This window comes from Oncorhynchus masou, chromosome 12 (genome assembly GCF_036934945.1).
Source record: "Oncorhynchus masou masou isolate Uvic2021 chromosome 12, UVic_Omas_1.1, whole genome shotgun sequence".
Lineage (NCBI taxonomy): Eukaryota > Metazoa > Chordata > Actinopteri > Salmoniformes > Salmonidae > Oncorhynchus > Oncorhynchus masou.
In genome coordinates, this window is record NC_088223.1 from 58,962,319 (window position 1) to 58,989,807 (window position 27,489).

At 42.2% G+C, this 27,489-nt stretch overlaps 2 protein-coding genes across 4 annotated transcripts in view; both read left to right on the forward strand.

The window, feature by feature from the left end:
- The window catches only part of LOC135550506 (neuronal PAS domain-containing protein 2-like), a 74,754-nt gene extending 62,268 nt beyond the window's left edge, over positions 1-12,486 (forward strand). For all 3 annotated transcript variants that reach the window (XM_064981401.1, XM_064981402.1, XM_064981403.1), the window contains exons 19-21: positions 235-327; positions 8,624-8,834; positions 8,955-12,486. In XM_064981401.1, coding sequence (XP_064837473.1) covers positions 235-327; positions 8,624-8,834; positions 8,955-9,197 — 547 coding nt within the window. In that variant the 3' untranslated portion in view covers positions 9,198-12,486. The remainder of the gene's footprint in view (positions 1-234; positions 328-8,623; positions 8,835-8,954) is intronic.
- Positions 12,487-16,336: 3,850 nt separating this feature from the next.
- On the forward strand, positions 16,337-27,489 carry LOC135550507 (RPA-related protein RADX-like). The gene is made up of 15 exons (XM_064981404.1): positions 16,337-17,459; positions 17,546-17,688; positions 17,849-18,041; positions 18,193-18,301; positions 18,439-18,539; positions 18,645-18,764; positions 18,878-18,973; positions 19,777-19,944; positions 21,498-21,640; positions 21,840-21,985; positions 22,240-22,287; positions 22,399-22,526; positions 22,745-23,026; positions 26,163-26,345; positions 27,194-27,489. The coding sequence occupies exons 1-15, from the start codon at positions 16,829-16,831 to the stop codon at positions 27,328-27,330; spliced, it is 2,628 nt and encodes an 875-aa protein (XP_064837476.1). The 5' UTR covers positions 16,337-16,828; the 3' UTR covers positions 27,331-27,489.

Sequence of the window (27,489 nt, forward strand, 5' to 3'; positions counted from 1 at the left end):
AAGAGAAAGTTTAGGGTTACATTGGAGAGGTAATAGTCTCATTGAGTCACAAAACCTTTTGTCCTGTCCATTGTACTCACACTGTGTTTGGAAAGTGTAGAAATATATCAGGGGTGGAAAATAACAGCTTGTGCAGTCTGTCCCCATGGCCCAGGAGGTTTTTTAAAATGGATTTTGTTTTAGAAAGGTTGTAGTATTAGCTTTGAGAATGACACAGACTGTTCTTTCTGGCAGCATGCTGCTCAACCAGCCAGTGCAGACACTCGTACCTGATAGCCGTGTTAGCTCCCAGGCTTCCCAGTGCAACACAGCCATCCAGCAAACCAAGTAAGTGTGTGTTTGAGTGTGTGTGTAATCATTATGTTGACTCTTTATGCTGTTGGTTATTTGACGTACAGTACCAGTCAAAGGTTTGGACACCTACTCATTCAAATGAGTATTTTCTACATTGCAGAATAATAGTGAAGACATCAAAACTATGAAATAACACATATTAATCATGTAGTAACCAAAAACGTGTTAATGCGTTTGAACCAATCACTTGTGTTGTGACAAGATAGGGGTGGTATACAGAAGACAGCCCTAGTTGGGAAAATACCAAGTCCATATTTTGGCAAGAACAACTCAAATAAGCAAAGAGAAACAAGCCCATTACTTTAAGACATGAAGGTCAGTCAATCTGGAATATTTCAAGAACTTTCAGTTTCAGTTAATCATGTGCTATGATGAAACTGGCTCTCATGATGACCGCCACAATAAAGGAGGTCCCAGAGTTACCTCTGCTGCAGAGGATAAGTTCATCAGAGGTACCAGCCTCAGAAATTGCAGCCCAAAAAAATGCTTCAGAGTTCATGTAACAGACACATCTCAACATCAACTGTTCAGAGGAGACTGCGTGAATCAGACCTTCATGGTCGATTTTGCTGCAAATAACAACTACTAACTACTACACCAATAATAAGAAGAGACTTGCTTGGACCAAGAAACACGAGCAATGGGCATTAGACCGGTGGAAATCTGTCCTTTGGTCTGATTAATCCAAATTGGAGATTTTTGGTTCCAACCGCCGTGTCTTTGTGAGACACAGAGTAGGTGAACGGATGATCTCCGCATGTGTGGTTCCCACTCTGAAGGAGGAGGTGTGATGGTGTGGGGGTGCTTTGCTGGTGACACTGTCTGTGATTTATTTAGAATTCAAGGCACACTTAACCAGCATGCCTACCACAGCATTCTGCAGCAATACGCCATCCCATCCCATTTGTTTTCAACAGGACAATAACCCAACACACCTCCAAGCTGTGTAAGGGCTATTTGACTAAGAAGGAGAGTGATGGAGTGCTGCATCAGATGACCTGACCTCCACAATCACCCAACCTCAACCCAACCCAATTGAGATGGTTTGGGATGAGTTGGACCGCAGAGTGAAGGAAAAGCAGCCAACAAGTGCTAAGCATATGTGGGAACTCCTTCAAGACTGCTGGAAAAGCATTACAGGTGAAGCCGATTGAGAGAATACCAAGAGTCTGCAAAGCTGTCATCAAGGCAAATGATGGCTAATTTGAAGAATGTAAAATATATTTTGATTTGTTTAACACTTTTTTTGGATACTTCTTTACTATTATTCTACAATGTGATCCAATAGTAAAAATAAAGAAAAACCCTTGAATGAGTAGGTGTGTCCAAACTTTTGACTGGTACTGTATATGTAGTGAAATATGGGAACAATGAATGCATTTATCCTTGAACTGAACTGAATGTACTTAAAACACATGATATACCCTTAGTTGCAAAGAATCACACCATACCCACATTTTAGCACTACTGATCTACATACACTGAGTGTACAAAACATTAGGAACACCTTCCTAATATAGCGTTGCACCCCCTTTTGTCCTCAGAACAGCCTCAATTCGTCAGGGCATGGACTCTACAAGGTGTCAAAAGAGTTCCATAGGGATGCTGGCCCATGTTGACTCCAATGCTTCACACAGTTGTCTGGATGTACTTTGGGTGGTGGACCATTCTTGACACACACGGGAAACTGTTGAGCGTGAAAAACCCAGCAGCGTTGCAGTTCTTGACCCACTCAAACCAGTGTGCCTGGCACTTACTACCATATCCCGTTCAAATGCACTTAAATCTTTTGTCTGGCCCATTCACCCTCTGGGCTCTATTTTAAGAAACCTAACGCAATGGTAAATCTAAGCACATGCGTTATAGTTTCAGGGGTGTGGCAGAATTATGTTTGCTATTTTTAATATTACAAATATTGGCTCACTTGCTGGTATTGGCGTGAAAGGGCTGGGTTTTGATGAATAAACAAGTTGTGGGTGTGTCGAGGCTTGGCCCCTCACTGGCCAATCAGAACTGTCATGTCTTGTTATGTCTGTTCCTGTCCTTTCTCTTCATTCTCTCTCTCTGCTGGTCTTTTTAGGTTACCTTCTCTGTCTCTCATCCCTCAGCTGTTCTACATTTCCCCTAACTAGCTCATTCTCTCTTTCCCCACCTGTTCTCTCTTCCCCCTCTGATTAGGTCTCTATTTCTTTCTCTGTTCCTGCTACTTTCAGTGTCTGATTCTTGTTTGTGTTTTTTGATGCCAGAAGCAAGCTGTCGTCTCGTTTGCTTCCACCTTGTCCTGTCCTGTCGGAGTCTGCATGGCAGGTGCAACCTGCATTATACTACGTTCTTTTGTTCCATTGACTACGTTGGAAGAGGATTTATGCCATTCCTGTTTTTTATTAAAGAACTCTGTTTTCTGTTAAAACCGCGTTTGGGTCTTCACTCAAGTTCATAACAGAAGAATCAGACCTAGAATGGACCCAGCGGCTCCGGACCCTTTCACTCCGCCGTCGAGATCCAGGGAGCGATGCTAGGCAGACACGAGGAGGAATTGTCTGCTGCTCAACATGCCGTTGAGACCCTGGCCGTCCAAGTCTCCGACCTCACAAGACGGGTTCACCAACTCCACCTCGATCCACCGCCCACTTCCAGGGTTTCCGAGTCTCCGGAGCCCAGGATCAACAACCCGCCGTGTTACTCTGGGAGCCCACTGAGTGCCGCTCATTCCTCACTCAGTGTGATGTGGTGTTCTCTCTCCAGCCCAACACTTACTCCAGGAGCGCAGCCCGCATCGCCTACGTCATTTCTCTCCTTACCGGACGGGCGCGTGAGTGGGGCACGGCAGTCTGGGAGGCGAGGGCTGAGTGTATTAACCAGTATCAGGACTTTAAGGAGGAGATGATACGGGTTTTTGACCGTTCTGTTTTTTGGCGAGGAGGCTTCCAGGGCCCTGTCTTCCCTATGTCAGGGGAATAGATCCATAACGGATTATTCTATTGAGTTTCGCACTCTCGCTGCCTCTAGTGACTGGAACAGCCGGCTTTGCTCGCTCGTTTTCTGGAGGGTCTCCACGTCGAGGTTAAGGATGAGATCCTCTCCCGGGAGGTTCCTTCCAGTCTGGACTCCTTAATAGCTCTCGCTATTCGCATAGAGCGACGGTTTGATCTTCGTCGCCGAGCTCGTGGAAAGGAGCTCACGTTCTCCGTTGCTCCCCTCTCCACATCACTGCCACCTGCCGCATCACTGCCACCCTCCCCGCCGGCTCGGATGCTGAGCCTATGCAGCTGGGGGTATTCGCATCTCGGCCAAGGAGAGGGAACGGAGAATCACCAAACGCCTCTGTCTCTACTGCGGCTCCGCTGGTCATTTTGTCACCTCATGTCCAGTAAAAGCCAGAGCTCATCAGTAAGAGGAGGGCTACTGGTGAGCGCAACTACTCAGGCCTCTCCTTCTGGATCACGCACTACCTTTCCGGTCCATCTCCGCTGGCCCGGTTCATCTGCTTCCTGCAGTGCCTTGATAGACTCTGGGGCGGAGGGCTGTTTTATGGACGAGACCTGGGCTCGGGAACATGACATTCCTCTCAGACAGTTAGGGGAGCCCAGGGCCTTGTTCGCTTTAGATGGTAGTTCTCTCCCCAAGATTCAGCGTGAGACGCTGCCTTTAACCCTCACTGTCTCTGGTAATCATAGCGAAACCATTTCTTTTTTAATTTTTCGTTCACCTTTTACACCTGTTGTTTTGGGTCATCCCTGGCTAGTGCGCCATAACCCTTCTATTAATTGGTCTAGTAATACTATCCTATCCTGGAATGTTTCTTGTCATGTAACCTGTTTAATGTCTGCTATCCCTCCTGTTTCCTCTGTCTCTTCTTCACAGGAGGAGCCTGGCGATTTGACAGGGGTGCCGGAGGAGTATCACGATCTGCGCACGGTGTTCAGTCGTTCCAAGGCCACTTCTCTCCCTCCACACCGGTCGTATGACTGTAGTATTGATCTCCTTCCGGGAACTACTCCCCCGGGGTAGATTATACTCTCTGTCGGCTCCCGAACGTAAGGCTCTCGAGGATTATTTGTCGGTTTCGCTCGACGCCGGTACCATAGTCTCCTCCTCCTCCCCCGCCGGCGCGGGGTTCTTTTTGTTCAGAAGAAGGACGGGTCCCTGCGCCCATGCGTGGATTATCGAGGGCTGAATGACATAACAGTTAAGAATCGTTATCCGCTTCCTCTTATGTCTTCAGCCTTCGAGATCCTGCAGGGAGCCAGGTTTTTCACCAAATTGGACCTTCGTAACGCCTACCATCTCGTGCGCATCAGGGAGGGGGACGAGTGGAAGACGGCGTTTAACACTCCGTTAGGGCACTTTGAATACCGGGTTCTTCCTTTCGGCCTCGTTAACGCTCCAGCTGTCTTTCAGGCACTAGTTAACGACGTCCTGAGAGACATGCTGAACATTTTTGTTTTCGTTTACATGGACGATATCCTGATTTTTTCACCGTCTCTCTCGATTCATGTTCAGCACGTGCGACGCGTCCTCCAGCGCCTTTTGGAGAACTGTCTTTATGTGAAGGCTGAGAAGTGCACTTTTCATGCCGCCTCTGTCCCTTTTCTCGGTTCCGTTATTTCCGCTGAGGGCATTAAGATGGATCCCGCTAAGGTCCAGGCTGTCATTGATTGGCCCGTTCCTAAGTCACGCGTCGAGCTGCAGCGCTTTCTGGGCTTCGCTAATTTCTACCGTCGTTTCATCCGTAATTTCGGTCAGGTGGCAGCTCCTCTCACAGCCCTTACTTCTGTTAAGACGTGCTTTAAGTGGTCCGTTTCCGCCCAGGAGCTTTTGATCTTCTTAAGAATCGTTTTACATCCGCACCTATTCTTGTTACACCTGACATCTCTAGACAGTTTGTTGTTGAGGTTGACGCGTCAGAGGTGGGCGTGGGAGCCATTCTTTCTCAGCGCTCTCTCTCTGACGGCAAGGTCCATCCTTGCGCGTTTTTCTCTCATCGCTTATCGCCGTCAGAACGTAACTATGATGTTGGTAATCGGAACTGCTCGCCATCCGCTTAGCCCTAGGCGAATGGCGACAGTGGTTGGAGGGGCGACCGTTCCTTTTGTCGTTTGGACTGACCATAGGAACCTTGAGTACATCCGTTCAGCCAAACGACTTAATGCGCGTCAGGCTCGTTGGGCTCTGTTTTTCGCTCGTTTCGAGTTTGTTATTTCTTATCGTCCGGGCTCAAAAAACACCAAACCTGATGCTTTATCTCGTCTCTTCAGTTCTTCTGAGGTCTCCACCGACCCCGATGGGATTCTCCCTGAGGGGCGTGTTGTCGGGTTGACTGTCTGGGGAATTGAGAGGCAGGTAAAGCAAGCACTCGCTCACACTCCGTCGCCGCGAGCTTGTCCTAGGAACCTTCTGTTCGTTCCCGTTCCTACTCGTCCGGCCGTTCTTCAGTGGGCCCACTCTGCCAAGTTAGCCGGCCACCCCGGCCTTCGGGGTACGCTCGCTTCCATTCGCCAGCGTTTCTGGTGGCCCACTCGGGAACGTGACGCGCGTCGATTTGTCGCCGCTTGTTCGGTCTGCGCGCAGACTAAATCTGGGAACTCTCCTCCTGCCGGCCGTCTCAGACCGCTTCCCATTCCCTCTCGACCGTGGTCTCACATCGCTTTAGATTTTATCACCGGACTGCCTTCATCAGCGGGGAAGACAGTTATTCTTACGGTTGTCGATAGATTCTCTAAGGCGGCTCATTTCATTCCTCTCGATAAGCTCCTTCTGCTAAGGAGACGGCTCAGATCATTATCGAGAATGTTTTCCGAATTCATGGCCTTCCGTCTGACGTCGTTTCCGACAGAGGCCCGCAGTTCACGTCTCAATTTTGGAGGGAGTTTTGCCGTTTGATTGGGGCTTCCGTCAGTCTCTCGTCCGGCTTTCATCCCCAGTCTAACGGTCAAGCCGAACGGGCCAATCAGACTGTTGGTCGCATTTTACGCAGTCTTTCTTTTCGTAACCCTGCGTCTTGGTCAGAACAGCTCCCCTGGGCAGAGTACGCCCACAACTCGCTTCCCTCGTCTGCTACCGGTCTATCCCCTTTTCAGTGTAGCCTCGGGTACCAGCCTCCGCTGTTCTCATCTCAGCTCGCCGAGTCCTGCGTCCCCTCCGCTCAGGCTTTTGTCCAGCGTTGCGAGCGCACCTGGAAGGGGTCAGGTCGGCACTTTGCCGTAATAGGGCGCAGACTGTGAGGGCCGCTAATAGCGTAGGACCAAGAGTCCTAGATATTGTTGCGGTCAGAGAGTATGGCTCTCCACTCAGAACCTTCCCCTTAAGACAGCTTCTCGCAAGTTGGCCCCGCGGTTCATTGGTCCGTTCCGTATTTCCCAGGTCATTAATCCTGTCGCAGTGCGACTTCTTCTCCAGCGCTATCTTCGTCGCGTTCACCCGGTCTTCCATGTCTCCTGTGTTAAGCCCGTTCTTCGCGCCCCGCTCGTCCCTCCCCCCCCCCCATCCTTGTCGAGGGCGCACCCATCTACAGGGTTCGTAAGATTTTGGACATGCGCCCTCGGGGCCGTGGTCATCAGTACCTAGTGGATTGGGAGGGGTACGGTCCTGAGGAGAGGAGTTGGGTTCCCCCTCGGGACGTGCTGGACCGTTCGCTGATCGATGATTTCCTCCGTTGCCGCCAGGTTTCCTCCTCGAGTGCGCCAGGAGGCGCTCGGTGAGTGGGGGGTACTGTCATGTCTTGTTATGTCTGTTCCTGTCCTTTCTCTTCATTCTCTCTCTCTGCTGGTCTTTTTAGGTTACCTTCTCTGTCTCTCATCCCTCAGCTGTTCTACATTTCCCCTAACTAGCTCATTCTCTCTTTCCCCACCTGTTCTCTCTTCCCCCTCTGATTAGGTCTCTATTTCTTTCTCTGTTCCTGCTACTTTCAGTGTCTGATTCTTGTTTGTGTTTTTTGATGCCAGAAGCAAGCTGTCGTCTCGTTTGCTTCCACCTTGTCCTGTCCTGTCGGAGTCTGCATGGCAGGTGCAACCTGCATTATACTACGTTCTTTTGTTCCATTGACTACGTTGGAAGAGGATTTATGCCATTCCTGTTTTTTATTAAAGAACTCTGTTTTCTGTTAAAACCGCGTTTGGGTCTTCACTCAAGTTCATAACAAGAACGTGCTCCATGGCGAAGTATGTGGTTCCTTTAAGTTGTGTATGGTATTTTATACATTGAATCCAACTCCAATTCCAATGTTAGTTCATTATAGTTTGTTAAATGTCTCACAGAAATGAAATAACAAAATGTAGACCTATCTTTGCTAAATATAAGGTAAGGGAGTCATTATAGTGGGCCTAGGGTAAGGGAGTCATTACAGTGGGCCTAGGGTAAGGGAGTCATTATAGTGGGCCTAGGGTAAGGGAGTCATTATAGTGGGCCTAGGGTAAGGGAGTCATTATAGTGGGCCTAGGGTAAGGGAGTCATTATAGTGGGCCTAGGGTAAGGGAATCATTATAGTGGGCCTAGGGTAAGGGAGTCATTATAGTGGGCCTAGGAGTAAGGGGGAGTCATTATAGTGGGCTTAGGGTAAGGGAGTCATTATAGTGGGCCTAGGGTAAGGGAGTCATTATAGTGGGCCTAGGGTAAGGGAGTCATTATAGTGGGCCTAGGGTAAGGGAATCATTATTGTGGGCCTAGGGTAAGGGAGGCTTTGGTTTTGAAAATATGAAACGCAAAACAAACAATTTTCACAGGAAAATAACTTCTAGATACGAGGGTCACCGGTACAGATGTTCTCATTGCTCATTTCATGATGGGCATGGACACGTAGCTTACATCATGGAGGGGGTTTTATTCGTGTCCAAAACTGCACCTGCATGGCTAAAATAACGTGGGTCTCCCTATAATACATAGATAAAAATGGAAGGTCTGTTCACTGTTTTGCGACTGTCATACGCATACGTACTTTTTAAAAAAATAATAAAGCTTTGGTGATTAAGATGTAATTCAAAGCGGTCTCAGGATCCAAACCGTTTATCGACAGTCTTGACTTTTTCGCGACTGCATTGGCAGGGGGGAAAAAAATACTTAATTAAGAGGAGGGAGACTATGCTTGGTTTTTAATCAAATAAAACAAAATGGGGAAAAAAAATAGTTTTTTATGTTTCTAAATAACGTGCGTTTGACACTAACACCACCATAACACCAGCCGAAAATAGAGCACTCTGAATGGCACACACATTCTATACCTATCAACATAGTAAACGTGTTTGACCTGTTGATTGCACCCATCCCTTCCCAGATACACCCTGGAGCAGCAGATGATGACCCCGTCGTTTCCCATGCAGCATGTGAACTGCAACGCTGTCCTGGTCCCCTCTCCCGTCTTCACGTCCTCTATCATGATCCCTCACAACAGCTTTATCACGCACCAGGCCCAGCCCACCTACCATGCTCAGCAGCAGGCCTGCCAGCACTCTCTGCAGCTGCAGCAGCCCCAGCAGTTCTTTCAGGTACAGTAATAGTCCTACTACTTGCAGTAGTGTGATAGCAGGCCTTGGGCTGGAGGGGTTTGGCTCACTCTGTAGAACTAGTATCGCCTCACTTATGCCCTGATGCCTTTCTGTTGATAGATGCAGCCCCAAGGACTCTTACACAGTGGAACCACTCAGGCTTTTTTCCACACTACTAATGTCCCACAGCAAAGTACTGTCAGTTATATTCAACAACAACCGCAGCAACAACAACAACCGCAACAACAACCGCAACAACAATTGCAACAACAGCAGCAACAACAGCAGCAACAGCGGCAACACCCCCATTCCCAAAACCAGCCTGGCAGCCTTTCAGACTTCCGAAATATGCTCACTCAGTAGCACCGAAGACACAAACAGTGGTGAGATATCTTCTGAAACTTATTGTTACAGGTTTGCTGGCAGAATTCTATGGGATGCATAGAAGACACAGAGAGGCATATTTGGTCCCATGCTGTGCTGTGTTCTTCACTGTTTAAGAAGCCATTGTGGCTTTTTTACACAGCAAAAACAAAATGTGAAAATGCTAATATTCACTGCAGCAACATCTCTGTCCCACTCCACTGTGCTACTGGAGGCCATGCTTACTCGTCATATTTCATCATGACACTGCTCGATGGAAAAAAACTATCAAAGTAATCAACAGGAAAACCGTGCTGCTGTGTGTTTTCATGCAGATGTGTTTTCAACAAAAAGAGAGGTTGTTGGGTGAGCCTTGTTGTGCACTGACTGCACTGTGGTCATACCATCTGTCCTGTTGTTTCCAGAGAGTAAACACATGCAGTGAGCATTTACTCCTTCAAAGTTGCATCTTCATTTCACATGAAAAACACTTGTCTGTAGGTTATGGTTTTGCTGTGCATACATATATTTGTTTTGACATAGGAAGACTATTTACGAAACAGTAGTTTCAAGGAAACATAAAGGAAGGGGTCAATTTTGATGTTGGACGTGTCGTCTTTTCATCAAACATTCAATCAGCCACTCCCAGACATAGTTGATATCATTATTAAACACTGAAGTATATTCACCACTCAACACTATTAGTCCATGTTTGGGGAAAACATATTTTGCATGACTGACACAGCAACAAATGTCCTCATACAATTACTATTCTTTTCATTATAGAATCAAATATTTAGACATGATTTTTTCTAAAAGCGAACAATAGTACCAATTTAGTTATGGCAACATTTGTATTCAATAATTCATAAAAATCAAGGTTCATATTCTTTATCCACACCTTAATGGAAAGAGCAAACCTTATTAGTAGACTACCATAGCATGTTTGTTTGTTTATCATACATTTCTAAACAAATTTAAGCTGTTCTACTGGGTGCGTTTTTAATCAGGCATTGAAAGATACGTCAATAAGGTCTTAATGCATTAACAGCTACTAACAGCACAGTAACAGTAGTTTGTTGCCCAAATCACCTAAGAACTCATTGTTTTGTATCAAGTGTAACAGATGCTGCAATGATTAGGAAGACATCACTAATATATTGTAGTTGTCTTACATTGATTATGTATACTTTCATAACGTAATTCTTTTCTCAGGTTATTTGTGGAAACAAATATTCTCAGTATTACATTAACAATTTGTACTTTTCATAATTTGTTGGTTACAGTTTAATTGTCTATATTTGGTCATCTTTGCAATTCAGCAGAATGTTGTTGATTTTTGGACTATATAGACTATAAGTGTATTTATCCATGAATGAGTAATTATGTCCATACACTGGTGATTTTAGGAATACTGTGTATGAAGAAAATACTAACCAGAGACAAATGGTCTGCTAATGTAAATGACAATCAAACTGACCACTTAAAATAATACTACGTATTTCCTATTTACTTTTTTTTCTTCAAGTTCCATATGTTTCCCCCAAATAACTACAATAGTAGGTATCTGACTTGAGTTGCCCTTCCCCCATTAGATATTGTAATATTTGAATGGGAAAGTCCTACTGTGAAACACTTATATCCTGTCAAACAAAGAGGGAAATGTATGCCTCAATTTCCCTTTACACTCACTAGCCATAACAAAATGGAACAACATATTGGAATTCTAATCTAAACTAAATGTGCCATTTCACATGAAGTGAAGGTTGAAATGCATTGTGGAGTGATAAGAATCTTAAATTGTACAATGTTTATGACAATCCTACCAATCTCTGCTGTGGACATTTGAGTCGCTATCACTTCATCGGTTACAGTCACTCTCACGAAGACTGGTGCTGTTCATCTTGGTTGAAGAGATCAAACAAAGTTCTAGAATTCTTATAGTATGTGTCGTTTTAATTTAGAAGAAATGATTTATGCTGTTGAAATTATGCTTCTCGGCAAGTATGTACTCGTGTAAAAAAAAGGAAAAAAAAGAGATTTAGTTGTATACTATAAACTAATGTACTATGTGAATTAAATGGATATATCTTTAACATTCCTTCAACCATGAATATCAGCAGTATCTTTACTGAGGTACAGCTTGTATCTGCTGAAGACTTTGTTAGAATGGCTTAATCTACACTAAAGACTCCGGTCAACTTTTCTCAGAGTGATGCTGGCATCAGGAAAGGGGGCCATATTAGATTCAGTAAAAACTTGTTGGCCTCTTGCTGGGGTCAGCCCAACATAAACATTGTTTAAGCGATATGAGGAACACATTGTTTCAACATAGTTTTACTGTTTGTTATTACTCTAAAGACACAACAGTGACTCTATTCAAGACATAGATGCAGATTTGTTTAGAAATGGTCCTGTTAACATACCCAATCCTTTTTAAATCCTGTTTGTTGATAGTCAGCAAAATATGTCCCCAGGTTGGCCTCCACTCAACCTTATCATTCAGAAAATAACTCAGTTTTTGGTTCAATGTGCGCAATGCCCAATCATATAGTAAACTGCCTTTTGAAGCTGGTTGAAGGAACATGTAGTGTATGTTTAGTTATCAAGCTCATAGAATAATAGTAAACCATGTTCTCAAAATTGTCCAGTGTGCTCTCTAGCTAACTGTAGTTTATCCTCCAGCTTGTGTAAAGAATTTGCTTTAGTTGCCCCTATTTGCACCCACAGGCAGTTATTCAAGTTCCATTAACCCAGTCCCACAGATGATTTCCCACAGAGGTCATACTGATAGCCATTGTGTGTTTGCTGTGTATTGCTTCAGTTTATACAAAAGTTCATGTTTATTGGTATTTGTTTGTTAATTGTGATTGCTACACTAGATCAAATGGTACTGTGTCGCTCTTTGATTCTGTTGAATCTGTCTCCCCAGCAGTAGAATACGCACTTTTTGTTTTACCGTTTGACTATAGTTTTATGTTCACTGATTCTTCATCGAGTGTCATTCTTTGTGACCTTCATTTTTACATTTCTGACCTTTTAGAAGTGACTGCGCATCCTTTCAGTATATGGGGTGGAGAGTCCATGAATGAATACTGTATAAAATGTGCCAGGAAGAAGCAAGACACAAACAAAAAAAGAACCTGGTACTGTACATAACAGCCATTTCATTGCAGAAAACTAATTGAAAATATTGTATTATAGAATGTACAAAAAATGTTTAGATTATATAGTTATTTTATAAGATGTCAAATAGATTGAATATGTATGTATGTATGTATGTATGTATGTATGTATGTATGTATGTATGTATGTTACATGATTTTAAAGTAAAACAAACAGAAGTATTTTGTAACACATTATTAAAGTGTCTTATTGGGGAGCTGAGTTTTTTATTTTCTTCAATTCAGCAAGTTGGTGTTGCACAGTTGATATTATTGTATGGCTTGTTTTTCTCTCTGTATATACCATCAAAAATAAAATTGTAACATATTAATATTGTTTTAAAATAAATTAATAAAAAAAGTTTACATTCTGAAACCGCTTAGATATTAATTTTGTGTAGTGATATTGAATTATTTCCACATCAATCTGGATACCATGCTATCTTTGAAAATAAATACACATATACATATATATACATGTATGTATGTATATATATATATATATACACATATATATACATATATATACATATATATATATATACATATATATATATATATATATATATATATATATATGGATGTATGTATGTATGTATATATATATATATATATATATATATATATATATATACATACATACATACATCCATATATATATATATGTACATACATACGTACATACATACATATATATATATACGTACATACATACATATATATACATATATATATATATAATAAATTTGGTGCACTTTATTCTGCAATTCATCAAATTGCGAGTGCATAGTGCACAGTTGTGGTTTGGATGGATGGTTTGAGTGGACGAATGTGCACGGGTTAGTGATGCGCGGGTTGACTCAACCTGCATTCCCTGCTGATATATCTGCGGGGCAGGCAAGCGGGTTATTTTGTCACCATAATTTGCAAATAAATTCATTAAAAATCCTACAATGTGATTTTCTGGATTTTTTTCCCTCATTTTGTCTGTCATAGTTGAAGTGCACCTATGATGACAATTACAGGCCTCTCATATTTTTAAGTGGGAGAACTTGCACAATTGGTAGCTGACTAAATACCTTTTTGCCCCACTGTATCTAAACCAGGCAGCCAAAAAAATCCTACACCCTGTATCAAAAAATCTTTGACTGTATCCTATAGCGCGTTTTCTGTATTTACGGTTAGGGTTGGGTGCTGGCCTCAGATTTTCACTTTATCACATATAGCCGGATGGGTTATTAGCAATTGCCGTGGGTGAACAAACAGCTGACCTGTGGGCAGTGGCAAACCATCATTTAGCTAAAAACAGGTATGCATGTTTTTCACGTTATTTTGACATTAATACCTGTCACATCAGTTTGCAAACAATGTAAAACAAATAAAATCATTGAGTTAATAAAGCTGCATACAAACGTGGTCTCTTTTTTGCTTTCTTGAGCAAGGCAGGTCCAAAATGCAGGTGTTTCAGTCTAGCTCAGTGCTTTCTGTGGTGGATGGGCAGTCTGTGGTGGTGGGGCAGCCCGTGGAAAATACAGAGTGTAGGGGTTGGTAATGTTCTCTAGTTGCGCTGTGATTGGATAATGTTCTCTAGTTGCACCGTGATTGGCTCAGTTTTCTGTCACTCGTTACCGCCAAATCTAAGGGTAGAGGTTGAAAATTCAACACCATTGGGTGCTGCCATATAGTGCCCATACAATAGAAGTGCCCATCAAATTTGGCTCAAGGTAATTGGCCACAGATAAAATTATGTAAAATCACGTTATATCTACAGCCTTAATTGATCATGTCACCATCATACTTTCAAAATGTTAGCTAGCAAGCTATCTACTGGCAAATGCTTTTTAATCCTTGTCATATGAAGAGAAGAAAATGAAGAGGAATTAGAGATAAAACGTATCGTTGCTCATCGGCCATTGGACATAAACATGATACAACATGTTTCTTTTTCAAGCTTAAAAGGATAAACATTCAACATTGGCCATGCTGTCAATCCAGCATGACCCTTGCCGTGGTAGTGCGGCGGTCCTTCGTGGGCAAAATTTGTCTTCAAAGTCTGGCATTCTCTAGATTTCTGGTGCTTTCAAAACAACTGGAAACTCAGAACTAGGAAATCTGACTTCCGTAACTTCAAGACAACTGGGAACTTGAAAAAAACAAGCTCTGACTGAGAAAATACATTTTGAATGGTCATCCAACTCTGAATTGCAAGTCGGGATCTCGGGCTTCTTTCTAGAGCACCGACCTGAAGGTCACTGACGTTATCATGATTTGGCCTTGTTTTTTTCCCAGTTGTCCTGAAAGCACCAGAAATCTAGAGAATGCCAGACGTTGAAGACAAATTTTGCCCACGAAGGACCGCCGCACCACCATCCTGTTCAAGTGAGCACAGCACAACAAGATGAGTCCAAAAATGTATTGTATGCTGCTGCATAAATGATATGTGCCAGGGAGATATGTATACTGTAGCTAAGAAAGTAATATTAAGTGTATGCTGTGTAGTAAGCTGTTAGTAGTGCCTAACGCTAATAATTTGATCCTTTTTCCCCCTCTTAATTTTGCCTACTGTTTTGACTTGGTGGTGCACATGTTGCGTATACATTGTTTTAGAGAAATGTAATCATGGAATATTGTAAAAGCTTTCATTGTCTACATTTATGCCCCCATAATTTATCCTACGGTTATGACTTGGTGTACAAGGAGAATACTGTAAGAATACTGTTCTGAATTTTGTCGATGTACATTTCAAAAGTGCTGAACAAATAGTTATATTGACTACATCCGTCCAACTCGCTCATTAATGTCTTAATCGAAATTTGATTTGTTTAACACATTTTTTACTACTACATGATTTCATATGTGTTATTTATAATTTGTGTCTTTACTATTATGTCTTTACTATTACTCTACAATGTAGAAAATAGTAAAAAAAGAAAGAAAACCCCTTGAATGAGTAGGTGTGTCCACACTTTTGACTGGTACTGTATATTGGTCCGGACAATTTGTTCACTAAAAATTATTATCTGACAGTTTTAAGACTTACTTCACATAACATGATTCATGAAATGTGTAAAACAAAAACAGTAACCCCATGTGTCCAAATACAAAATATACACTGAACAAAAAAATATAAATGCAACATGTAAAATGTTCCATACGCACAAGAAGCTTATTTCTCTCAAATGTTATGCACAAATTTGTTTACATCCCATTTGGTGAGCATTTCTCCTTTGCCAAGATAATCCATCCACTTGACAGGTGTGACATATAAATAAACTAATTAAACAGCATGACCATTACATAGGTGCACCTTGTGCTGTGGGACAATAAATAGACACTCTAAAATGTGAAGTTTAGTTACACAACACAATGCCACAGATGTTAAGTTAAGGAATGTGATAATTGGCATGCTGACTGCAGGAATGTCCTCTAGGGCTGTTGCCAGATAATTTAATATTAATTTCTCTACGATAAATCACCTTCTCTACCATAAATCGCCTTGAATAGGAGTGGGACAACATTCCACAGTCAACAGCCAGATAAACTCTATGCATATGAGATGCATTGCGCTGCCTGAGGCAATTGGTGGTGATCACACCAGATAATGACTGGTTTTCTGATCCAGGTCCCTACGTTTTTTTAAGGTACCTGTGACCAGCAGATGCATATATTCCCAATCATGTGAAATCTATAGATTAGGGCCAAATTCATTTACTTAAATTGACTGATTTCCTTACATGAACTGTAATTCAGTAACATCTTTGAAATTGTTACATTTAGAGTTTATTTTTTATCAATATTGTACAATATAAAAAACTCACATTGTAGACAAACCCTTTGGCCGATTTATAAAAAGTATTCAGATTTGTCCATCAGTAAACTCAGAGAACAAGTGTACCAAAATAAATGATACATTTACGTTATGGACATGAATTGAAGAGGATTTTCTCCTTCATAATATACGTGATATGCAAAGCACTGTGTGCGTCAGTGGGGCGTGCCAGCACCGCGTTGATGTGTAGAATAACCGCTAACAAAATTCAAATCCACTGCCGCCGAAGCAAAAGCGGAACTCTCTATGATGCTGTAACTAGCTAGCTACAATGTTTCCAAAAAATGTATCGTGATTTTATCGTCTTTTGTAAGTACAAAACTAGCGAGCTAGTCATAAAACGGAGACTGTTCATTCTTGTTAATCGGTAACGTCATTAGCATGCTAACGCGTTAGTTAGCAAAATATCTAAAGTTAGCTACTTTTGCAAGAAAAACCTTGCTATATTATTGGATGTGGCAAGACCGATACAGCTAGCACTAGGTTGATGGTCAACGCTTGTTTGCGTGGTCAGCTAGTCAGCAAACGGCTGTTAACAATCTTTGTTTACAGAGCTAAAGTTAGCTAGCTAACTACATCGTTAGCCAAGGCATACATTCAAGGTAGTTAGTTGTAAACAAACCCATTTCCCCCAGTGCATGGCCTGTTGCGCATTAATGATGCCCGAAGAAGTTCAGAACATATCGGCTTGTTCCGAGCCATTGACTGAAAATAATCAGAATTCTTTCTTACATTCTACTTTGGAACAGTTCTTTACTGCAAAAACACGTACACTTAAAATTGATAAAACTGATGCTGTTGCTGTCATTGAACTTCAGAGATATTTGACAGAACAACAACATGTTGGACAACAACATCCTCCTGACAGCTACAGCTATGACATGATAGTGACTGATGGAGTCTGGCAGGCCAAGTGCATTCTTGACTGTAGTTTAAATCATCTGATCCACAAAAACATTATTCGTAGTGGAATTGATATCAACATCACCCAGTGCTCCTTTGTTTTCAATGAGAGAAGATTGGGTCAGGGTTGTGTTTGCATTGAGAAGATTGAACATGGTTCAAAGGAGTCTAATGTGTTGCGCAAGATTAAGGACTTGGATTCCCTCCCCATGATTTCAAAGGATGGCTTTGGGAACATTGTGGCATTGCAAAGTGATTCACCTCTGCAGGTGGGCCGCAAACATTACCTGTCTCTTTGGAATAACGAGGATCCTGAAGGCAGACTATGGGTTCCAGATGTCCCCCCGTCAGATGTGGTGCTGGATGGTAAAGATGTGAATTTAAGTTGCTGACTTTTGTGAGAAACCACAATCTCCAATCGAAATCGTGGTAAGATATTTTGTCTTCAACAGTGTCAAAGATGACCCTCCTGTGTGATCTAGAGTCGTCACTCGGATGCATGTTTCGACCTCTCCCCCTGATAGTGAGGGTGATTCATAAATCCAGACTTCGGTATTATGGAAAACCTGACCTCAAGATTTATTACCCGTACCAGGTGAGGCATAAACATATAATCAACTATCTGTGCCATACCATTGACCAATACACCGTCTCTTCTCTACTGAACCCTGACACTATAATTAATGTCTCTTCGAATGTTGTCAGTATTCTGAATGACGTTTCATTAGGATTTTGTTTATTTCTCTATTCTCCAGGCCTACTTTGAGGTTGCAGACCAGAGTGGCACCATGTCCCTTGTCCTGTGGAATGAGCTGTGCCCAGAATGGTACCAGAGACTGAATGTTGGAACTGTGCTCTATCTCCAAAACTACACCCTCAAGCAGAGCTATCAGAACAGGTCACGACCTCACATAGATAACCACAGAATGAAGAGCTTTCACTCAGTAGGTACTGAACTGAACCAAGCCATTCACAACTTAGTAAATCAACATTACCAGTGTGTTGCCAGGCAGCACTCCTGAGTAGTCATTTTGAGAGAACATTGTCTGATTTTTTTGTGAAACTGTTTGAGTATGAATTGACTTTGCCTGCCTTGCAGAAATTTGTCTGAATCCACGGAATCCCACTGCAGTCCTTACTGTGGTTCCAGCCAAGAGTGTGCCACCTCAATGGGGCTTGCCTGAGGTTTCCTACCAGTTCGCCATTAGGTAAATTCACAACCACATTATGCAGTTCAAAATTGGATTTGATGTAAAAACAAAGGCCTTTCCCTGGGTAACATTACCAAGATTACTAAGCAGTCTTTATCATCTGCCTGAACTACTTATAAATGGTTTTCTTCTAGATCAGAACTGGACAGCTTGGCCAGCAATTCTGCATGTGATGTCATTGGCTTGGTAACTTTTGTGAGTCGGGTGGAGAGAATAAAGAGTAAGGGGAACACAGGTAAGAGTTGCTCATTACACTTGCACTACTCACTTATTTCTCACTTAGGTAATTCCATGTGAAAGTGTAACACAAATGCCCATAATTTATTCATTTTTTTTGCAGGCCCAGAAAAATACTGGACTTACCGCTGGGTCCATGCAGTGGATGGAACATCCAATATTCCTTTCATTTTGGAGATTTTTGCTTCTTCACAGCCAGAAATATTCAATGGGCTATACCCAAGTAAATATGACAGTTAGTATAATACCAATAATTGCATAGATAAACTGCAACATAATTCTCCCAATTGTACTTCTTTTCTCCCTGCTCTGCACCCTCTCGTCTTCCCAATGCAGTGACATACCTGGTCTGCACTCAGATGAGGAAGTGTCAAGAGCAAGACTCACTGCCTTACCTCACCAGCAGCTGTGAGACACAGATATTCACTACAGGTAAGTGCTGCAGTCATTTGCAAAGAAACAAAGATCAAATTAAAGTTTGTCACGCACAACATACAGTGGATGTGACGACAGTACAGTGAAATGCTTACTTTTATTCATCTGTATTCTGTACTGTTGAGGGAGACATGTAGATGAATAAAAGTAAAACATACTAATAAAATAGCAGACAAGGTAATACAATATATAATAAACACACAAGAATTGTCCCTTATATACAGTGGTGTAAAGTACTGAAGTTTTTTAACTTAAGTACTACTTGACACCCAAAAGTACTTGTAACGTTTTGAATGCTTAGCAGGACAGGAAAATTGTCTAATTCACACACTTAAAGAGTACATCCCTGGTCATCACTAATGACTCACTAAACACAAATGCTTAGTTTATAAATTATGTCTGAGTGTTGAACTGTGACCATGGCTATCTGTAAATGTAAAAACTTTTTTTATATATATGAGTCTGGTTTGCTTAATAAGACATTTTAAATGATTTATACTTTCTTTTGATATTTAAGTATATTTAAAACCAAATACTTTTAGACTTTTACTTAAGTAGTATTTTACTGGGTGACTTTTGCTTGAGTCATTTTCTTTTACGGGGTATCTTTTACTCAAGTGGAAAAAGTACCCAATTTTCATACAACTGCTTATCAAACAAATGCGAAACATTGTGAAACAGAAAAGATCAACAGTAAAACTGCTCTATTTAAAAAGGAATATATGGGGAAACGCACTGCAACTTTATGTTAAGATCTAGTATGTAGTTGTTATACTTGATCAGATGTAGTTTTCCATCAGGGTATCACAAGGGCCAGCCCTACGTGTCAGACCCTAGGGTGAAGAGCTTCATCCAATGGACCAAGACTCTGAAGGACAGTGTCATGCTGAAGAAGACTGCTGTTGGTGGCCATTACTGCTTCCCTCACGCCCCTATTATCTTCACACAGTCTGTGGCAGATGGCTCAGGTAAGAGATTAACCTTTTTCAAGAAGGAAAGATCTACATCCGTCTGTAATATGCACCACTGTTTTGTTTGTATGCTTGTTTAACTACAGCAGACATTACCATTTAAATTGTTTTCATAATTATAGTGCATTTGGAAAGTGTTCAGCCTCATGAGTTTTTCAACATTTTTGTTACGTTAGACTTATTCTAAAATATATATTTTTGCAAATGTATTAAACATCTGAAATATATTTACATAAGTATACAGACCCTTTACTCAGTACTTTGTTGAAGCGCCTTTGGCACCGATTGCAGCCTCGAGTCTTCTTGGGCATGCCGCTACAAGCTTGGCATGTCTGTTTTGGGGAGTTTCTCCCATTTTTCTCTGCAGATCCTCTCAAGTTCTGTCAGGTTGGATGAGGAGCGTTGCTGTACAGCTATTTTCAGGTCTCTCCAGAGATGTTTGATCGGGTCCGGGCTCTTGCTGGGCCACTCAAGGACATTCGACTTTTCCCAAAGCCACTCCTGCATTGTCTTGGCTGTGTGCTTAGGGTCGTTGTCCTGTTGGAAGATGAATTTTCGCTCCAGTCTGAGGTTCTGAGGGATCTGGTGCAGGTTTTCAACAAGTCTCCAAGTCCCTGCTGCTGAAAAACATCCCCACAGCATGATGCACCGTAAGGATGGTGCCAGGTTTCCTCCAGATGTGATGCTTGGCATTCAGGCCAAAGAGTTAAATCTTGGTTTCATCAGAACAGAGAATCTTGTTTCTCATGGTCTGAGAGTCCTTTAGGTGCTTTTTGGCAAACTCCAAGATGGCTGTCATGTGCCTTTTTACTGAGGAGTGGCTTCTGTTTGGCCAGTCTACCATGAAGGCCTGATTGGTGGAGTGCTGTAGAGATGGTTGTCCTTCTGGAATGTTCCCCCATCTCCAGAGGAACTCTGGAGCTCTGTTAGTGACCATCGAGTTCTTTGTTACTTCCCTGACCAAGGTCCTTCTCCCCCGATTGCTCAGTTTGGCTGGGCATCCAGCTCCGAGGAAGAGTCTTGGTGGTTCCAAACTTCTTCCATTTAATAATGGAGGCCACTGTGTTGTTGGAGACCTTCAATGCTGAGAATTTATGTTGGTACCATTCCCCAGATCTGTGCCTCAACATAATCCTGTCTCGAAGATATATGGACAATTCCTTCGACCTCATTGCTTGGTTTTTGCCCTGACATGCACTGTCAACTGTGGGACCTTTTTATATAGACGGGTGTGTACCTTTCCAAATCATGTCCAATCAATTGAATTTACCGAGGTGGACTCCAATCAAGTTGTAGAAACATCAAGGATGATCAATGGAAACAATGCACCTGAGCTCAATTTATAGTCTCATAGCAAAGGGTCTTAATACTTCTGTAAATAAGGTGTTTGTTTTTTATTTGTAATACATTTGCTAAAACTTGTTTTTTTATTATGGGGTATTGTGCGTAGATTGAGATGTTCTTATTTAATCATTTTTAGAACAAGGTTGTAACATAACAAAATGTGAAAAAAGTGAAGGGGTACTTTCTGAATGCACTGTATTTCTCAGCTCAAGTTCCTCTAGTTTCTGCAAATGACTTAAAGAGTGAGATGGAGAGTCTGCATTATCGTGAGCACAAGCGTCTGGCAATCCAAGGACAGATCATGGCTGTGTACTATGTGACATTGCCAGAGGAGACTCTGTCAGACCAGGTAGGCTTCATAGATATATAACAGACTTCATGTGATCAACACACTTAGTCTTTTTCTAAAGTAAATGTGTTGGTTTTTTACAAGACAAATTAGCAGGATGAATTGCAAGACAAAAAAACACCAGTTCCCTGTACAGAACTTTATAGGGATCGTCATTGGTAAGGCAAGTTTTTATAATGTAATGCCTGGTTCTCTCCAGCCGATGGTTCAGTCTGTTGTAGCTGAATCTGACCCACCCAGTGATCAGAGGACTGTAGAAGTGACTCAGATGCTGATAAACAGGGAAACAGCGCCCTCTAGTGTGCAGAGCTCACCCAGCAGACGGAAAAGAAAACAAGCCAAGAGGTGAGTAATCCAAGTGGAGCAGAGAGACATTGCAGATTAAATTATTATAATCTCATCGGGACCTGCGGTCTGTTGACTCCGTTCTGGGTCCGAATCTGGACCACGGTCCACTTGTTTAGTATGGCTACCCTAAAACAAGGGTAGGCTATTAGACATTCAAAATTGTATTTATAACTCTCCTTTACTATGGCATTGGAAATTAGATTAGCATATTTTCTTACTTGAATGTTTTAGAATTTTTTGTTGTCTTTTAGAGTGATGAAGCGATGCTACATTACTCGTGCCAGGATGCAAGAGAAAAGGTAATGAATCAACTATCGTCAACCATCCCAGGTCACTGTAATAATTTCTCTATGCCCATCAGGGACCCTCCCAGTAGCTCAGGTTATGGTGAGAGCTTTGTCTGTTCACAGAGAGGCTGGCCATGGTTTAACAGAAGAGGAGCTAGGTGAAGAGGAGAGTGATTCTGAAACAGAGGAAGTTAGTTCACTAGAAAAAAGAACTGACCAAACTAGAGCCAGTGAACAACCAGGTCCACCAGGTATGAGTGTTTTGCCACATTAACATAATCTCACCACTTATCTATGTGGCCTAACTTGTATTCCTCTCTATGGGTTATGCATGGCTGGTGAAGTGTGGGGGCTAGCCAGAGATTAACTATGCTGTTGGAAACCATGGAAACTACTTGCCTTCACATAATTCATGTGGGATGTTACAAGGCTAGTGACATTGATAGGCCTATATTATTTTGTTTCTAAGATATTCCACAGAGTGAAGGTGCTACTGGAATGAGAGCAGTTGCAGACTGTGATAGGACATCGTGGGAAAGCAGCTTGTGGCCAAAGAAGAGACAAGAAGTGTTAGAATATTTACATCCTGGTGGTGTGTACTCAGAGAGCCTTTCTCAGAGATTCAGATTTGACGACAAGACCCTTCTGCTGCAGCAAAGTAACCTACATGCTGCTAGGTGGACTCCAGAGCAAACCACAGACACCCTCTCACCAGTAACCTGCAAAGGATACTATAAAATCACAATATTAGGTAATGTAGAGCTCATGTAAATAATTTGTTTGTAATTTTTCATTTGATTGGAGTTAATCTGTGATTTTTATTGTTCTCAGGGGAGAAGGTAAGCCAGTCCGGTACAGAGTACCGGCAAAATAAATAGTGCCGGTACGGCGTACTGGTAAAACATGAGCCTATCACAATAATTAAATCAAAGATGAAAACTTTAGGCTATTGTACCATAATTTATTGTTGGCGCCTGTCAGCCTCATGAGAAATTAGTGAATGGACTAACCTGGTGGTATAACTCCAAAATGCGGTGTAGTTTGAGGTAAACAACATTTTTGCAAGGCAGAGATTATTTGCCGGGTATGTGATGCAAGCGGACACCAGTGAGTGGACACAATCAATTCAGGCTGCAAGTGTCTCCAATGACAATTGCCAAATGTTGGCATTTTTGGGGTGTTTTAATAGAAATCTCTTTCCATTTATCAAATGTCAGGTGCACAGTACGGTTTGATGCTGGAATTATTTTAGTGGACCAATGTATGCAGATGTGATTTGTTTGACAATCAGATGAAGACATCATGCCTGGTTGTGCCCATTAAAAGGCAGTGATGTAAGTACTTAAGTTGTTTTTTTGCTGTATTTGTACTTTACTATTTATGTTTTACAACTTTTACTTTACTACTAAAACAATTAACTTTTTACTCCATGCATTTTCCCTGACACCCAAAAGTACTCGTTACATAGTTAATGCTTAGTAGGACATGAAAGGGTCCAAGTCATACACTTAAAGACAACATCCCTACTGCCTCTGATCTGGCGGACTCACTAAACACACATGCTTCATTTGTAAATGTTTATTTTTTATTATTTTTTTATTTTACCTTTATTTAACCAGGTAGGCTAGTTGAGAACAAGTTCTCATTTGCAACTGCGACCTGGCCAAGATAAAGCATAGCAGTGTGAACAGACAACAGAGTTACACAAGGAGTAAACAATAAACAAGTCAATAACACAGAAAAAAAGAGTCTATATACATTGTGTGCAAAAGGCATGAGGAGGTAGGCAAATAATTACAATTTTGCAGATTAACACTGGAGTGATAAATGATCAGATGGTCATGTACAGGTAGAGATATTGGTGTGCAAAAGAGCAGAAAAGTAAATAAATAAAAACAGTATGGAGATGAGGTAGGTAAAATTGGGTGGGCTATTTACCGATAAGACTATGTACAGTTGCAGCGATCGGTTAGCTGCTCAGATAGCAGATGTTTGAAGTTGGTGAGGGAGATAAGTCTCCAACTTCAGCGATTTTTGCAATTCGTTCCAGTCACAGGCAGCAGAGAACTGGAACGAAAGGCAGCCAAATGAGGTGTTGGCTTTAGGGATGATCAGTGAGATACACCTGCTGGAGCGCGTGCTACGGGTAGGTGTTGCCATCGTGGCCAGTGAACTGAGATAAGGTGGAGCTTTTCCTAGCATGGATTTGTAGATGACCTGGAACCAGTGGGTCTGGCGACGAACATGTAGCGAGGGCCAGCCGACTAGAGCATACAAGTCGCAGTGGTGGGAGGTATAAGGTGCTTTAGTGACAAAACGGATGGCGCTGTGATAAACTGCATCCAGTTTGCATCCAGAGTGTTGGAAGCTATTTTGTAGATGACGTCGTCGAGGATCGGTAGGATAGTCAGTTTTACTAGGGTAAGTTTGGCGGCGTGAGTGAAGGAGGCTTTGTTGCGGAATAGAAAGCCGACTCTAGATTTGATTTTGATTGGAGATGTTTGATATGAGTCTGGAAGGAGAGTTTACAGTCTAGCCAGACACCTAGGTACTTATAGATGTCCACATATTCAAGGTCGGAACCATCCAGGGTGGTGATGCTAGTCGGGCGTGCGGGTGCAGTCAGAAAAGCATGCATTTGGTTTTACTAGCGTTTCAGAGCAGTTGGAGGCCACGGAAGGACTGTTGTATGGCATTGAAGCTTGTTTGGAGGTTAGATAGCACAGTGTCCAAGGACGGGCCGGAAGTATATAGAATGGTGTCGTCTGCGTAGAGGTGGATCAGGGAATCGCCTGCAGCAAGAGCAACATCATTGATATATACAGAGAAAAGAGTCGGCCCGAGAATTGAACCCTGTGGCACCCCCATAGAGACTGCCAGAGGACCGGACAGCATGCCCTCCGATTTGACACACTGCACTCTGTCTGCAAAGTAGTTGGTGAACCAGGCAAGGCAGTCATCAGAAAAACCAAGGCTACTGAGTCTGCCGATAAGAATATGGTGATTGACAGAGTCGAAATTATGTCTGAGTGTTGAGCTGTGACTCTGGTTATCCGTAAATTTAAAAAGCAATAATATGGCTCCATCTGGTTTACTTAATAAGGAATTTGAAATGATTTGTACTGTGACTTTTGATACTTAAGTATATTTTATCCAATTCAAAAGTAAATGTATCTTAAGTATATTTAAAACCAAATACTTTTAGACCTTTTACTCGAAGTATTTTACGGGGTGACTTGAGTCACTTTCTATTAAGGTATCTTTACTCAAGTATGACAATTGGGTACTTTTTCCCACCACTGTTAAAGGTAACAGGTGACATGTCTTTACTATTACTCATAAAAAATATTTGTGCACATGCGAGGTCCTGTACCGGTAAACAATTCAATCCACTTTCACCCCTGATTTTTTTTGGTTTTTTGTTATAATTTTTTTTATACATCCTTAGTGGTTTTATTTAATTTAACTTCTATAATTTCAGGGCGCAGCGGTTTAAGGCACTGCATCGCAGTGCTTGAGGCGTCTCTACAGCCTGGGTTCGATCCCAGGCTGTGTTACAGCCGGCCGTGACCCATGAGGCAGCGCACAATTTGCCCAACGTCGTCTAGGGGAGGGTTTGGCTGGCTGGGATTTCCTTGTCCCATCGCCCTCTAGCGACTCCTTGTGACGGGCCGGGTGCCTGCAAGCTGACTGCTGTTGCCAGTTATACGGCGTTTCCTCTGACACATTGGTGTGGCTGGCTTCCGGGTTAAGCGAGCAGTGCGTCAAGAAGCAATGCGGCTTGGCCGTGTTTCGGAGGACGCACGGCTCTCGACCTTCGCCTTTCCCGAGTCCGTATGGGAGTTGCAGCGACGGGACACACTAACATGTCTCTCTCTCTCTGGCAGGTATAAACCAGCAGATGGCCATCGATGCTGCCTTTGTTCCCGTGATGTCATCTGGGGATCCCAGGTCCTTAGGTCTAACTCAAGACCCCCATGACAACACACTTCTGTCCTGCCTGTCTGCAGGCTTCATCTGCCCTCTCACAGACCCCCTGAGCCAGAGTGATGTTGCTCTCCCTGAACCAGGTAACACACCAGGTAGAGTGGGACAGGAGGGGAGGGTGAAGGTTAAACACACCCCTGAGAGCAAGTCATGGGGCAGTGTGTTTAGCTAAGGTAAAACTCCAGGCTATTTAAGGAGAGTGCTATTTGTGGTTCTTGACCTGCTCACATGTATACTTACAATATCATATTTCCTAATGTTGACCTCCAAATGGGGCTTTCAACTCTAAAACTTGAATCCACTTAAGAAAGCAGTTATGGCAAATCAAATGCGCTGTCCATTTTAGGCTAGACTGATTATTGATTACATGGTACAGGGTCAAATCAAACAATTGATATGGTAAATTGTCAATTTATAATATTAGGCATTTATTAATTACATACACTGAGTATACACAAACATTAGGAACTTCTTCCTAGTATTGAGTTGCTGGTCCATGTTGTCTCCAATGGTTCCCACAGTTGTGTCAAGTTGGCTGGATGTCCTTTAGGTGGTGGACCATTCTTGATACACACAGGAAACTTGAGCATGAAAAACCAAACAGCAGTTCGACGGCTACTACCATGCCCCGTTCAAAGGCACTTAAATCTTTTCTTGCCCATTCACCCTCTGAATGGCACACACACAATCCATGTCTCAATTGTCAAGGCTCAAATCCTTTAAACTTGTCTCCCCTTCATCTACACTGATTTGAAGTGGATTTAACAAGTGACAATAACTTTCACCTGGTCAGTTAAGGAGTTAATGGTTTGTATACTCAGTGTAGAATGTAGACCCTGTTTTATTGGAGATTTGCATACAATGTTTCCAATTTTAAATATTCCGAAGTTAATTTGTGTATGCTGGTTTTTCTTAATTTTTTATTTTTCAGAGGAGATTTTAGCAACTGCTGAGGAGCTGAAAGACACCCATCTTGTGTGTATCCTTGACCTCTGTCATCTGGGAGGAGAGAAAGTGGAGGTTATCATCACCAAGGTGTATAGAATGACTGATATTGCTTTGGTATAGATATTGGACCACAGTATGTGTTGTCTTGTCTGACAAATCTGAAATGAATGTGTTCTTTTAACATGATAAGCCAGACACTATTGTTAAATACTGGAAATATATTTGTAGATATTTAAAAAAACAACACAATTTCAACAAATAAAATAATAACATTTTAAA